Raw genomic sequence first — 14,477 nt, 5'->3', positions numbered from 1 at the left:
AAAAAGGCATATTCCCCTCTCCTTTGCCTTCCTGACTGATTATCCTCCTAGTTTTGCTGGTGTTTTTGTCACTTCTGTAAGTAGTAGGACTGGAATCAGCTCTTTTGTGTGAGGAAGAACACAGAGAGCCCTATAAAATTACCCCGACAGGCTAATGTTTAGTTACATAGTTACATAGGTTGAAAAAAAGACCTAGGTCCATCTAGTTCAACCTTCCTCTACCAGTTCTTCTTTTGGTCACTAAGTCATTTATAACCAACAGTCTTTTGTGTACTGAGGAAATCATCCAGCCCTGATATAAAGCTGTTATAGTATCTGACATTACTACCTCTTGTGGTCGGTATTCCACAGTCTGACTGCTCTGAGACGTCTTTTTTCTAAGCTAAACATATCTAACTTTTTCAACCTCTCATCATACAGGCGGCCTCCATTACTCATCATACGGGCAGCCTCCATTACTCATCATACGGGTGGCCTCCATTACTTGTAGTAGTCTAGTTGCCTTCCTTTGAACTGACTCTTAACTTCCGAATGTCCTTTTTAAAATGTGGAGCCCAAAACTGGATCCCATATTCCAGATGTGGCCTTACAAGTGATTTATAGAGGGGTAACAATACGTTGGGATCGCGGGATCTAATTTCTCTTTTTATACACCCTAGAATCTTGTTTGCTTTTGCAGCTGCTGCCTGACATTGAGTGCTGCTGCTCAGCTTATTTGTAATGAGAATACCCAAGTCCTTCTCCTGTTCTGTAGTCCCGGGTTTACTTCCATTTAATGTATACGCAGTTATAGGATTACTCCGTCCTAGGTGCATTACTTTACATTTATCAACATTAAATCTCATTTGCCAAGTATCTGTCCATTCTGCCATCTTATCCAGATCTTTTTGTAATATGGTACTATCAAGGTCAGTTTTTAATATCCTACATAGTTTGGTGTCATCAGCAAAGACTGACACTTTACTATCAATCCCATCCACAAGGTTATTAATAAAGAGATAAAAAAGAATCGGTCCTAGCACAGATCCCTGTGGCACCCCACTGCTGACTATAGCCCATTTAGAGAATATACCATTTATGACTACTCTTTGTTTCCTATCTTTTAGCCAATTCCTTACCCAGTTGCATATAGTTTCCCCTAGTCCTTGCTTCTGGAGCTTTAGTATAAGGCTATTATGTGGTACAGTATCAAATGCCTTTGCAAAGTCCAAATAAATCACATCAGCTGCATTACCAATATCCAGGTTGGCACTTACCCCCTCATAGAACCCCAGCCGGTTGGTTAGACATGACTTATCTTTAATGAATCCATGCTGTCTGTCAGTTAATATATTATTTTCTGCAATATATTTATGCATGTCATCCCTTAAAATGCCCTCAAAAACTTTGCATATTACTGATGTCAGGCTTACTGGACAGTAGTTGCCTGGATCTACCCTCTTACCTTTCTTAAATATGGGTACCACATCAGCAATCTTCCAATCCTGAGGCACCAACCCTGTTACAAGCAAGTCTGAAAAGATGAGATACAGCAGTCTGTCGATTACGGAGCTCAATTCCCTCAATATTCGTGGATGAATGCCATCTGGCCCTGGTGATTTGTCAATGTTTAATTTAGTTAGACGTAGGCGTACTTCTTCTTGTGTTAAATTAATTATATCGGGTAGTGAACTTTGATTTTTCATTTGTTGAATGATCCCTGGTACAGTCAGTTCTTTGGTGAACACCCATGAGAAATGCCTATTTAATATCTCAGCCTTTTGTTTGTCCTCTAACTAACTTGTTATTATATTTTAAGTACATTAATATTTAAGTACATTTAAATATTAAAAATGTTACTAAATACCTTTATTTAGCAAAAAGGTAATCTTTAGTTACTGCACATTTCGCAGACTTGAATCCAATTGAGAACCTCTGGGACATATCTATTTGTGCATTTGATGCTGATAAGAAACTTCACATACTGGCCAGTAACTCACTGATACCCTGGTCCAGGTCTGGGAGGAGACACTCCAGGACACCATTCTCCATTTCATCAGGAACAAGTCCAGATACTGTTAAGCCTGCTTTACACGGGACGACCGATTGTGCGATTTCATGATCGAATCGTGAAATTGGGATGTATTCCATCTGTCTAGATTTTGGCGGTTGGTGACTGTTCACATCAGTCATCAGGCCTTGTTCACAGGCTCTTTACTTCATGCAACATTTGCTCGGACCTGTCCCGCCCACAGCCATGACTCAGTCATGGGTACGGGATTGAAATAGACAAGGTGAGTGCTGCCAAGAGCAGTTCTACTATTCATATGTGAGGCCGTATGGCACATTTTATAAAAATATTTTAGTTTAGGATTGCCCCAAATGAGATTTGCCGTGACGTGGTGAGGCAGCTCAAGAAATTGCAATTTTTTGCCAAAAAATCTCAAAATTTTTATAATAGGTACAGTTTGGAATTTTTAGTGCTAAAGTGCACATCTAGTGCTGGCTTTTTGTTTTTTCTCCACAGTAAAATTTGGTGGAGGTTCCATCATGCTTTGGGGCTGTGTGGCCAATGCCGGCATCGGGAATCTTGTTAAAGTTGAGGGTCGCATGGATTCAACTCAGTTTCAGCAGATTCTTGACAATAATGTGCAAGAATCAGTGACGAAGTTGAAGTTACGCAGGGGATGGATATTTCAGCAAGACAATGATCCAAAACACCGCTCCAAATCTACTCAGGCATTCATGCAGAGGAACAATTACAATGTTCTGGAATGGCCATCCCAGTCCCCAGACCTGAATATCATTGAACATCTGTGGGATGATTTGAAGCGGCTGTCCATGCTCGTCGACCATCAAACTTAACTGAACTGGAATTGTTTTGTAAACAGGAATGGTCAAATCTACCTTCATCCAGGATCCAGGAACTCATTAAAAGCTACAGGAAGCGACTAGAGGCTGTTATTTTTGCAAAAGGAGGATCTACAAAATATTGTCACTTTTGTGTTGAGGTGCCCATACTTTTGCACCGGTCAAATTTTGTTTAAATGCGGATTGCACATTTTCTGTTAGTACAATAAACCTCATTTCAATCCAGAAATATTACTGAGTCCATCAGTTATTAGATATATGAAACTGAAATAGCAAAAACCCAAATTGTTATAAAGAAAAAAGGTTAACATTAATAGGGGTGCCCAAACTTTTTCATATGACTGTATATCCAACGCAAGGTCAGAAAGAGAAATGTAGATAAGTTTCCTATATGTTAAAAAAATATTTTTTTGAATTCAAATTTAAAATGAGCGTTGAATAAAAAAGCAGATGCCCCAGAAAGTGTCCAAATATACCAACAACAGAAAATATATTAATAGAAACAAAAACCAATGAGTAAAAAAGGTTGTATATCCAAACACTAAAGCCAGCTTTACACGTTGCAATTTCGCATACGATATCGTATGCGATTTGCAACGTCCCCATCGTATGTGCGGCACGTTCAATTTGTTGAACGTGCCGCACAAACGATTAACCCCGTCACACGTACTTACCTGTCCATACAACCTCGATGTGGGCGGCGAACGTCCACTTCCTGGAGTGGGAGGGACGTTTGGCGTCACATCAACGTCACGCAGCAGCCGGCCAATAGAAGCGGAGGGGCGGAGATGAGCGGGACGTAAACATCCCGCCCACCTCCTTCCTTCCGCATTGGCGGCTGGAGCCGCAGGACGCAGGTAAGATCTTTTCAATGTTCCCGGGTTGTCACACACTGCGATGTGTGCTGCCTCGGGAACATTGCACAATCGCATGTTCAATCCATGAGGAATGAACGACGTGCGTGCGATGAATGGATTTTCGTTCGCAATCGCACGTACCTGTCACACACTACAATGTACCTTACCCACTTACGACGTGACCCCGCCGACACATCGTAAGATATATTGTAGTGTGTAAAGCTGGCTACAGCGATCTCGTTGGGGTCACAGATTTTGTGACGCACATCCGGCCGCTGTAGCGATCTCGTTGTGTGTGACTCCCAGGAGCGATTTTGGATCGTTGCAAGAACGTCCAAAATCGCTGCTCGTTGACATGGGGGTCCTCTCCCAATTATCGTTGCTGTCGCTTGGGCGAAGTTGATCCTCGTCCCTGCTTCAGCACACATCGCTACGTGTGACGCCGCAGGAACGAGGAACCTCTCCTTACCCGCCACACGCCAGCAATGAGGAAGGAAGAAGGTGGGCGGAATGTTCGTTCTGCTCATCTCCGCCCCTCCGCTTTGATTGGGCGGCCGCTTAGTGACGGCGCTGTGACGCCGAGCGAACCGCACCCTTAGAAAGGATGCGGTTCGCCGGTCACAGCGACGTCGCTGAGCCGGTAAGTACGTGTGACGCTGCCGTAGTGATAATTTTTGCTACGTCAGCGATCTTCACATATCGGCATAACGATAGGGGCGGGTGCTATCACGCTCGCCATCGCTAGCATCGGCTAGCGATCTAGTAGCGTGTAAAGCCACCCTTAGTAATATAAGGTATAGCATATATCCTACAATTCAGGAGTACAACATAAGAATATATACAGGGTGGTCCAAAAGTAGGTGGACAGTATGTGTAATAGGGTTATCAAACATGGTGTAAAGTGACACTGACTCAGTTGCCCTTAGCAACCAATCAGATTCCATCTTTCATTCTTCACAGACTCTTTGGAAAATGAAAGGTGGAATCTGATTGGTTGCTAAGGGCATGTTTGATAACCCTATTACACATACTGTCCACCTACTTTTGGACCACCCTGTATATTCTCAAGCCACACATATATATTGGTGTATATAAATAATAAAGTGCATAAAAAAGTGCCAATGCATGACAGTACATATATAATTGAGAAAGATAGAGGAAAACGATCCAGTTTCTGGTTATTATAAAAGTTGAAAAAATGTATTCCAAATATTTAAAACATGAGTGCACCTCCTACATCTGTACAGGTACATACCTGGTCAGCCGTCATTAACCCTGATATCTTTTCTATTAGGAGCTGAACAAGTTTCCATCTCCTTGGTGGTAAATAACCAGTCCGTTACTTCTCTGGTTGTGAATTGGACTCCGGCCACAGCGAAAGCAAAAGTGGATTATTACAATGCAATTCTGTCAGGAGTTCTACAGAAAGTATCTAATACGACCACACAAGCAAATTTCACAGGATTAGCACCGGGCACAGAATATACAGCCACGGTCCAGATAGTGAGTGGGAACTGCAACCAGACGTCTGTATCGGTGACCGAGGCCACGTGTGAGTATCACCGCACTCATGTCCTGTATGAGGGTCTGTATCTTAATCCCTTCACCCCTGGCCGGTTTTCCGTTTTCCGTTTTTTGGGGGTTTATTTGCTCCCCTTCCGAGAGCTGTAACATGACTGTTTTTGGGATATTTTATTCACTGTTTTCAGTTATGTATCAGTATTATTCCTCAGGTCGGTATGAGTTCTTAGACACCAAACATGTATAGGTTTACTTTTATCTGAGGGGTTAAAAAAAATTCAGAAGTTTGTCCAAAAAAAGTGGCGCACTTTTTGTGCCATTTTCCGCGACCCCTATCTTTCTCATTTTTCGGGATCTCTGGCTCAATGACAGCTTATTTTTTGCGTCTCGAGCTGACATTTGTAATGGTACCATTATTGCGCAGATGCTACTTTTTTATCGCCTGTTATTGCATTTTGTGCAAAATTTGTGACGATCAAAAAAACATAATTTTGGCGTTTGGAATTTTTTTGCCGCTATAGCATTTACCAATCAGGTTAATTGATTTTATATTTTCATAGATCGGGCAGTACTGATGGCGGCGATACCACATGTGTGTATATTTTTTATTTTTTTAACCCTTTAATTTTCAATGGGGGTGATTTGAGCTTTTAGGTTTTTTTAATAACTTTTTTTTTTTTACTTTTTTTAATTTTATTAATCACCCTAGGGAACTATAAGGATCAGCAGTCTGATCGCTCATTCATTTCTGGTGATTACAGCTACAGAGCCGTGATCACCAGAAATATTCACCTCTTGTCACAGGCAGCACTCAGCCGAGTGAAACAGGAAGTGAATGATGCTAGCTACAGGAGTCATCACATGATCCCTGTGTTACCATGACAACCATTGGCTCATAGTGATCACGTCACCGCACCGCCAATGGTTTCGGGTAAGTGAAGATTTACCGCGGCGGGGATTTAAATCGTGATGTCACATTTTGACATTGCGGTTTAAGGAGTTAACAGGCGCAAGTGGATCGCGGACCCACAGGCACACATGTCAGCTGTTCAAATCAGCTGACATGTGTGCAGATCGCTGGTGATTACACTATGATCACTTAGGAAGTACCATTACGGCCTGTGGTCGTTAAGGGGTTAATTGAAAAAGAAAAAAAAAACATTCTATTCAGCCTCCTTTTATTATTTCTCACACACGTATAGCAGTAAGTGCACATGGATAAGACTCCTTTTTTATCATTAAACAATACAATTTACCAAGCGCGATTTTTGCAAATTAGACACTGTGCATGATACCATGTGGGATCTCTGTGTTTCTTGTTTTCAGGCAAATACTATTCAGTGCATAATTAATCATTGATTGCATCCATATAGGTCCAATATTATAGCATAATCGTGATCAGGCTAGGCCGTTTTAAAATTAAGGCATAAATCTGTTATTTATTTTTTTTAGCATCTGTTTTGTTTATTATCCATTTGCTTTTGAGCGTTTGAAAATGTTTTTAGGATATATATACTGTGTTCAGTACATTTTGTTGAGTTATATTTTTCTTTGCACAGATCCAACGCCACCAGGAAATCTAACAATCGGCACAATTGGGACAAAGAACCTGACATTATCTTGGTCGGAGCCAGTAAATATGACCGGTGTGAATAAGACATATAATATAAGCTATGGGATATCTCCAATAACTAACTTATCTGTGACAAGTCCCACAACAAATGTCACCCTCCAGAGCCTGATATCTGGGACTAATTACTCCATATCTGTGGTAACAGTCGGAGTCCGGGGGTATCAGAGCTCTCCGGTCACCACATCCGTCTATACAAGTAGGTTCTATGTGCTTTTTTGTTTATTTATTTTACTCGCTTATATAGTGCCATAAATCATACAGCACTTTACAGACATTTTCATCACTTTCCCTATTGCTCACAATGTTCATTTTCTTATCAGTATGTCTTTGGAGTTCTTTTAAACAAGTGAAGTATTGCTCATATTTTATATCAAAGTTTAGACACTAAAGGGTACTTTACACGCTGCGATCTCTCTAGCAAGATCGCTAGCGAGCGTACCCGCCCCCGTCGGTTGTGCGAAACGGGCAAATCGCTGCCCGTGCCGCACAACATCGCTTACACCCGTCACACGGACTTGTGTCGCGGGCGGAGGAGGGGACGCTGCGCTCACCCACTGCTCGAGTCCGGCTACTGCTGCTGCTGCTCGGTGGTGGCTCGAGCGGTGGGCCAGATCCCGGGGACTCGAGCGGCGTTCCTCGCCCGTGAGTGAAAGGGGGGGTGGTTTGGTTTAGGGATATTGTCCTTGACGCCACCCACAGTTGTGGTGAGGTTGCGACACCACCGCTGCTCTGGACGGGGATCCCGGGAGCGCTGACAGGGAGCAGCTTGGATGTTGTTTTCTCTCCTCCATGGGTAGGGGGTTTGGTTGTCCCAGGGCCCGGTAAAGGGTAGGGATGGATGGCAGGCGGGTTACGGGGCCTGGTGAGGTGCAGGGTCACGGGGGCAGCGCTGTGCCGCACGGCACAGTGATACTCACTCAGCCAATGACGAATGCAAAGTCTCCGGTGAAACAAACAGCTGGATTGACGGGTCCCACAGACGGCTGCGGTAGCTCTCCCGGTAGGTTGATGGTGACTGCCTTTCCTGCACCTGTGTTGTGTTACGGTTCCAATGGCTTCCCACCGGTAACCCGCTCCCCAGCTTGGATGGATGCTGAAGGAGCCCCTTTTGCCCGCAGGCTCTGGCCCTGGGAACTGTAGCCTTAGCGGTGACTGTGTTTCCCTCTACGGTGTGAGCTGTTGCCTTCAATCGGGTCTTGACTGCTGGGAAACCCCGGAGGTTCCCTTCGCTAACGGATTTGACCAGTTTTACGGCGACTCCTAGCCTGGTCGGGGTCCGTAAGGCCTGCCGGATGGTGCTGGCTTCTCTTTGCTCTCCGATCCGGTACCGTCGGGCCACCGCCCATCCACGGTCCTTACGGTTCGCTCCAATCAGCCTCTCCTGCAGACGGTCACCACCGTCTGCCAACCTTGCTGTTCCGTCTGGGCCATGCACCCGGACGCCGTCAGACTGCTCCTCTACCACTTCACTCCCTCCAACTTCAAAACTGAAAACTAAACTGACTCCTTTTCCCACCTCCAGGACTGTGAACTCCTCGGTGGGCGGGACCAACCGCCTGGCCCACCCCCTGGTGTGGACATCAGCCCCTGGAGGAAGGCAACAAGGATTTTTGTGTTTTACTTCGGTGTGCCTAACCGGGGTGTGGGGTGTGTTGGTGTAGTTCTGTGACGACCTGGCTTGTCCAGGGCGCCACACTTGCCTTCCCTGTGATGTCGCTCTGGCCTGCGAATTGCATCCTTTCTAAGGGGGCGGTTCGTGCGGTGTCACAGCGACGTCACACGGCAGCCGTCCAATAGAAGCGGAGGGGCAGAAATGAGCGGGACGTAACATCCCACCCACCTCCTTCCTTCCGCATTGCCGGTGGACGTAGGTAAGTAGATGTTTGTCGTTCCTGCGGTGTCAGACATAGCGATGTGTGCTGCCGCAGGAATGACGAACAACATCGTACCTGCAGCAGCAACGATTTTAAGGAAAGGAGCGACGTGTCAACGATCACCGTTTTTGGATGATTTTGCGATTGTTGATCGTCGCTCCTTGGTGTCACACGCTGCGATGTTGCTACCGGCGCCGGATGTGCGTCACTAATGACGTGACCCCGACGATATATCGGTAGCGATGTCGCAGCGTGTCAAGCACCCTTTAGACTAAGGCCCCTTTCACATTGCACTTTCACTTACATTCAGTGGTCCCGTTGGGCATCGATCCGAACTGTCCCTCCCCCGCCGACAGGGCCATTGAGTGTAATGGAGCAGACTCCATTACCGTGTGCTCTGTCTTGCATAATTTTTGCACATATACAATTTCTGCAGGCGGACAACCGAACGTAGTCGACTACACCCGAACGGCGTGCTGTCCCCTCCAATTTTGATACCCAGCCATGATAAAGCCCAACAGCTGGGGGCTGGTGTTCTCAAGCTGGGGAGAACCATGCTTATTGTTCCGCCATCCTTAAAAAAGCAGCCTCCAGCCGCCCAGGATTGTCGTATCCATTAAATGTGACAATCCTGGAACTTTACCCGTCTCATCCCAATTGCCCTAGTGCGCTGGTATTTGGGGTAATAAGTTCTTAATAACAGCCCACAGCTGTCACTAAGCCCTAGATTAGTAATGGGAGGCGTCTATGAGACCCCCTCCCCATTACTAATTTGTGAGGGAAAAGAAATAAATACAAACACCCCAAAAATCCTTTATTTGAAAAAAAATACAAAAACACCTTCTTTCATCCGCTTTATAAACCCAAAAACACCCAGATCCGACGTAATCCACACGAGGTTCCACAACGATTCCAGCTCTGCTATGTCTGAAGGCGCAGTATGCGGCCAAAGAATATGATTGCCCACAGTGAGCTTCAGGCAGAGACTAAGCTGCAGAAATGGATTAATTTATTTTATATTTTGATAAAGCCGACTTACAAATGCAGCAATACCAATTGTGTATTGTTGTTTTTATTACTGCTTTAATTTTAATTGGACCAAAGGGGGATGATTTGAACTTTTTATTTTTTGTTTTTCATATTTTTAAAACGATCATATTACGGGCGCGTGGAATGATACGTCCACCCTGCCGGCCTATCAGAGGTTGGCAGCGGAATTTAACAGGTTAGTAGCTGCGGGTGGAGTCTGCTCCACACACGGCTGTTAAAGGCAGATGATAACTGAATAATTCAGCCGTCATCTGCCGGGAAAGATGCCAACCCACATCAAAGTCAGGGGCACAATATAAGACGTATCTGTATGTTATATGTTTTTAAGGGGTTAATGCTCTTAAAACGACTTCAGGCCCCCTTCACACGTTAGTGATTCTGGTACGTATGTGCTTTTTTTTTATACGTACCAGAATCACTGACATACGCAGACCCATTATAATCAATGGGTCTGGTCACACATCAGTGATTTTTCACTGAACGTGTCTCTGTGTAGCGTACACCCGTGACCTAACTTGTCTCCGTGATTCTGCACGGAGACAAGTCAGTTTTTTTCTGGCATCACTGATGACCCACGGACCACACTATGGTGTGATCCGTTTGTGATCCGTGAAACACGCACCAGAAAAACACTGACATCAAATAATAAACATTTTCAACTCACCTTTCTAGCGACGCGCTGTGCAGCCTCCGCTCTCTGCAGCTCCTGCCCGACACATGAATATTCATGAAAGCAGGAACAGCTGACCCGGAAGTAGCTGCAGAGAGTGCTGGGTGGACGCTGCAGAGCTGAGGAGTTCTGCACCATGGACAGCAGTAGTGAAGGCAGGTGAATGTCCATTTGCAATCATGGATAAAGGATTGCACATGGACAACCCACGTGTGCCGCGAATCACGGAACACGGAGGGACATGTGTGTGTTTTACACGTCAGTGAAGAACGTCAGTGTTTTTCACTGATGTGTGAAACGGGCCTCACATAGATATTTAGGAAGGATTAGGAGGTTACATTCTTGCTGTGAGTACTTCCTTTGGAGAAAGAAGGGGTCATAATAAAATCTTAACATATTTCTGCATGATGGATGGCAAAATGGATATTGGCACAATAGGAGTCTATGGGCATGTTCATATTATGAAATGGAAGCAATGCAAACCTAACCTTGGCGTATAGCGTTTTCACTGCTAACAAGTGATACACCCTCTGGATGTGACATATGTGATCTGCCTACCGTCTGCTCTCTCCTCTCCTGCAGCTCTTCTTCTTTCATGTTTTGGGCAGTGTTTACTATTCGATAATACTACACGCTGCCCTATCATTCTGTGTCTGCGCTGATTGTTTGTATTTTGTTTATTTCAGAACCGATATCAGTGAAATCTCTCCTCACCACTAACGTGTCCTTATATTCTGTGTCTCTGGCGTGGAGTAGACCTGATGAGTATCAGGCGTCTTACAGATACAGAGTCCAGACCAATGTCACCTCATCAGCCACAATAGTGAATAATATACTAGTGACAAATGAATCAGCGACAATAATGAATCTGACATCGGGAGAAACATATACATTCATTGTCTATACAAGAGCTGCCGATAACAGCACTGAATCCGACCCGGTGTCACTATCACCCATCTGCACAGGTTGGTATAAACTGTTACATTATTTTAATGATTGCTCATATTGTACTTCAGAGACATAAATCTGGCCAGTTAAGAAGCTGAAGCAATTGTGAATCATTGTCACCGGCTTTGCTGTAAATGAAAGTGACAACAAACGCACTGTAGATGAACAGCAGGATAGTCCCCCAAAAAGGGATGATTATACAGAAAATTCCCCTCTCCTTTGCCTTCCTGACTGATTATCCTCCTAGTTTTGCTGATGTTTTTGTCACTTCTGTAAGTAGTAGGACTGGAATCAGCTCTTTTCTGCGTTGAAGAACACTGGCAGAGCCCTATACAATTACCCCAATAGGCTAATGTTTCTGAACAAACTCTCAGAAACTGGCTCCATGAGGGTAACATGAAGGCCACCATCCTGTGCAGGGTTCCCCCACTCCAGGCCTCGAGGGCCGCCAACAGGGCATGTTTTCAGGATTTCCTTAGCATTGCATGGGTGTTGGAATCATCAACTGTGCAGGTGATTAAATTATCACATGTGCAATACTAAGGAAATCCTGAAAACATGCCCTGTTGGCGGCCCTCGAGGACTGGAGTTGCTGTAGAGAAACTTGTGCTCTCAATAACTGTGCAGCTTCATTGGCATTAACCTTAGAACACATACCTAGGGCCCCGCAGGCCTGCTAGGTCACTTGTTTTCTATGGTAGATTTCTATGGTTGCGCATTCTATGGTTAACCAGAGAACTCCAGGATTGACATGTTCACCATCGGTAGTCCTCTCTTGTCACAGATAAGAGCAGATTCACACTGAACAGATGACAGACAAGAGTTTGAAAACTCCATAGTGAACATTATGCTGCCTGTAACATCCTCCAGAGTGATTGGCGTAGCGGAGGATCAGTGATGGTCAGGCATATACTTATCCTTGGACTGGGTTAGGCATATCCTTAGAGAATCGCACAAACCTTAATATAATAGCAAACAGCACCGTGACTGCTGTTACTGAGGGTACCAGGGGAAATCTTCAGAGTCCTTTTCATACCTTAAACAGAGAAAGGAGAGATCACTTTCTTCCTCTTCTCCACACCTGTGATCCGATCACATCATCGGATCACAATTGCATGGCACTTGGATCACACTCTCAGAAGAGCCTGAGCTGAGTGTCCTTCGCATATCACATCCGATACTTTGGCATCTGGTGCCATAAGCATGTGGGAGCAAGGCCTTTTGGACATAGACTGGGTGAGGGCAGCGTCCTATCAGGCATCGGGAACACATATTCCTCTCTTTACCGAACCTTACAGGACAAGCGAAAGACAGTTTGTATAGTATTTTTTTCCAGCAGCTCCATACCGTCCTTCTGTCCTCCAATAAACCTGTAAAGCGGGCTTTATACGCTACGATATATCTAACGAGATGTCGGCGGGGTCACGTAAGTGACGCACATCCGGCATAGTTAGTGATATCGTAACGTGTGACAGCTACGTGCGACGGTGAATGAACAGAAATACTCACTTCGTCATTGACACGTCGCTCATTTTCAAAAAATCGAACGTCCTGTTGTTCATTGTTCCCGACGCAGCACACATCGCTACGTGTGACACCCCGGGAACGATGAACACCGCTTACCTGCGTCCCGCTGGCAATGCGGAAGGAAGGAGGTGGGCGGGATGTTTACGTCCCACTCATCTCCGCCCCTCCGCTTCTATTGGCCGGCTGCTGTGTGACGTTGCTGTGACGCCGAACGTCCCTCCCCCTTCAGGAAGTGGATGTTCGCCGCCCACAGCGAGGTCGTTTGGAAGGTAAGTACGTGTGACGGGGGTAAACGGCTTTGTGCGACACGGGCAACAAATTGCCCGTATCGCACAAACGATGGGGGCAGGTGCGATCGCACGATAAATTGATATGTGTAAAGCGGCCTTTAGGCTGATGAGATAATGTTCAATCTCAATCAGTTAGAAAGGTTATCTACTCTGCTCCTCCACTTGTCCTGTCAGGTTCGGTGTACAAATGAATGAATGTCCAAGATAGCTGACAGGATGCTGCACTCGCCTGACGTCTGTCTTCAGCAGACGTCTTGACGCAGCCTGATGCGTGGAATGGCTTGGAAACTGCTGAGAGCTAACATTTCAAATTCCTTTTTGTTACATGTCTACTACTTAAAGTATTTAGTAAAATGTTTACTATTAAAATGTTCTTTATTTTAGTTATTTCTTTGTATTGCATTTCTTGGAGTGCCACTTTAAGCTGCTGCTGTGGTCCCTGGGTTCCTCATGGTACAGGATAATGCCTGGTGTTATGTGGCCAGAGTATGTAGACAGTTCCTGGATAATTATCAACATAGTTGGCTAAATGACCCCAAATATTGAAGGAAACTGCATCAACAATTTCTACATAACTAAATATATCCAACGCAAGATGAGAACGAGAGCTGTAGAGAAGTTTCCTATATGTTAAAATAGAATTTTATTAATTCAAATTTAAAACAAGCGTTGTATAAAAAAGTAGATGCCCCAGAAAGGGTCCAAAGAAGTGTTGATGAATGACTGTACATATCATATAATTGCGAAGATAGAGGAAAACGGTCCAGCTTCTGGTTATTGTAAAAGTTCTAAACATGTATTCAAAATATGTAAGACATGAGTGCCACCTCCTACATCTGTACAGGTATATACCCGGTCAGTGGTCATTAATCCTGACATCTTCTCTATTAGGAGCTGAACAAGTTTCCATCTCCTCGGTGGTAAATAACCAGTCTGTTACTTCTCTGGTTGTGAATTGGACTCCGGCTACAGCGAAAGCAAAAGTGGATTATTACAATGCAATTCTGTCAGGAGTTCTACAGAAAGTATCTAATACGACCACACAAGCAAATTTCACAGGATTAGCACCGGGCACAGAATATACAGCCACGGTCCAGATAGTGAGTGGGAACTGCAACCAGACGTCTGTACCAGTGACCGAGGCCACGTGTGAGTATCACCGCACTCATGTCCTGTATGAGGGTCTACATCTTAGGGCCCACTCACACTTGCGCTATTTTGACGCAAACGGAATCCGTCACTAATGTAGTACAGTTC

The 14,477-nt window shown here is 44.8% G+C and overlaps 1 protein-coding gene across 1 annotated transcript in view; it reads left to right on the top strand.

Annotated features, from left to right (window-relative positions):
- LOC142254433 (receptor-type tyrosine-protein phosphatase beta-like) overlaps positions 1-14,477 on the top strand; it is a 262,642-nt gene that overhangs the window by 120,736 nt on the left and 127,429 nt on the right. The window contains exons 17-20 of the mRNA XM_075325478.1: positions 5,002-5,259; positions 6,788-7,057; positions 11,142-11,420; positions 14,112-14,369. Of these exons, the coding sequence (XP_075181593.1) occupies positions 5,002-5,259; positions 6,788-7,057; positions 11,142-11,420; positions 14,112-14,369 (1,065 nt within the window). The remainder of the gene's footprint in view (positions 1-5,001; positions 5,260-6,787; positions 7,058-11,141; positions 11,421-14,111; positions 14,370-14,477) is intronic.

The sequence above is a fragment of the Anomaloglossus baeobatrachus genome, chromosome 10, assembly GCF_048569485.1.
Source record: "Anomaloglossus baeobatrachus isolate aAnoBae1 chromosome 10, aAnoBae1.hap1, whole genome shotgun sequence".
Lineage (NCBI taxonomy): Eukaryota > Metazoa > Chordata > Amphibia > Anura > Aromobatidae > Anomaloglossus > Anomaloglossus baeobatrachus.
Note: the sequence above shows the minus strand (reverse complement) of the source record. Positions and strands in the feature narration are given on the sequence as shown.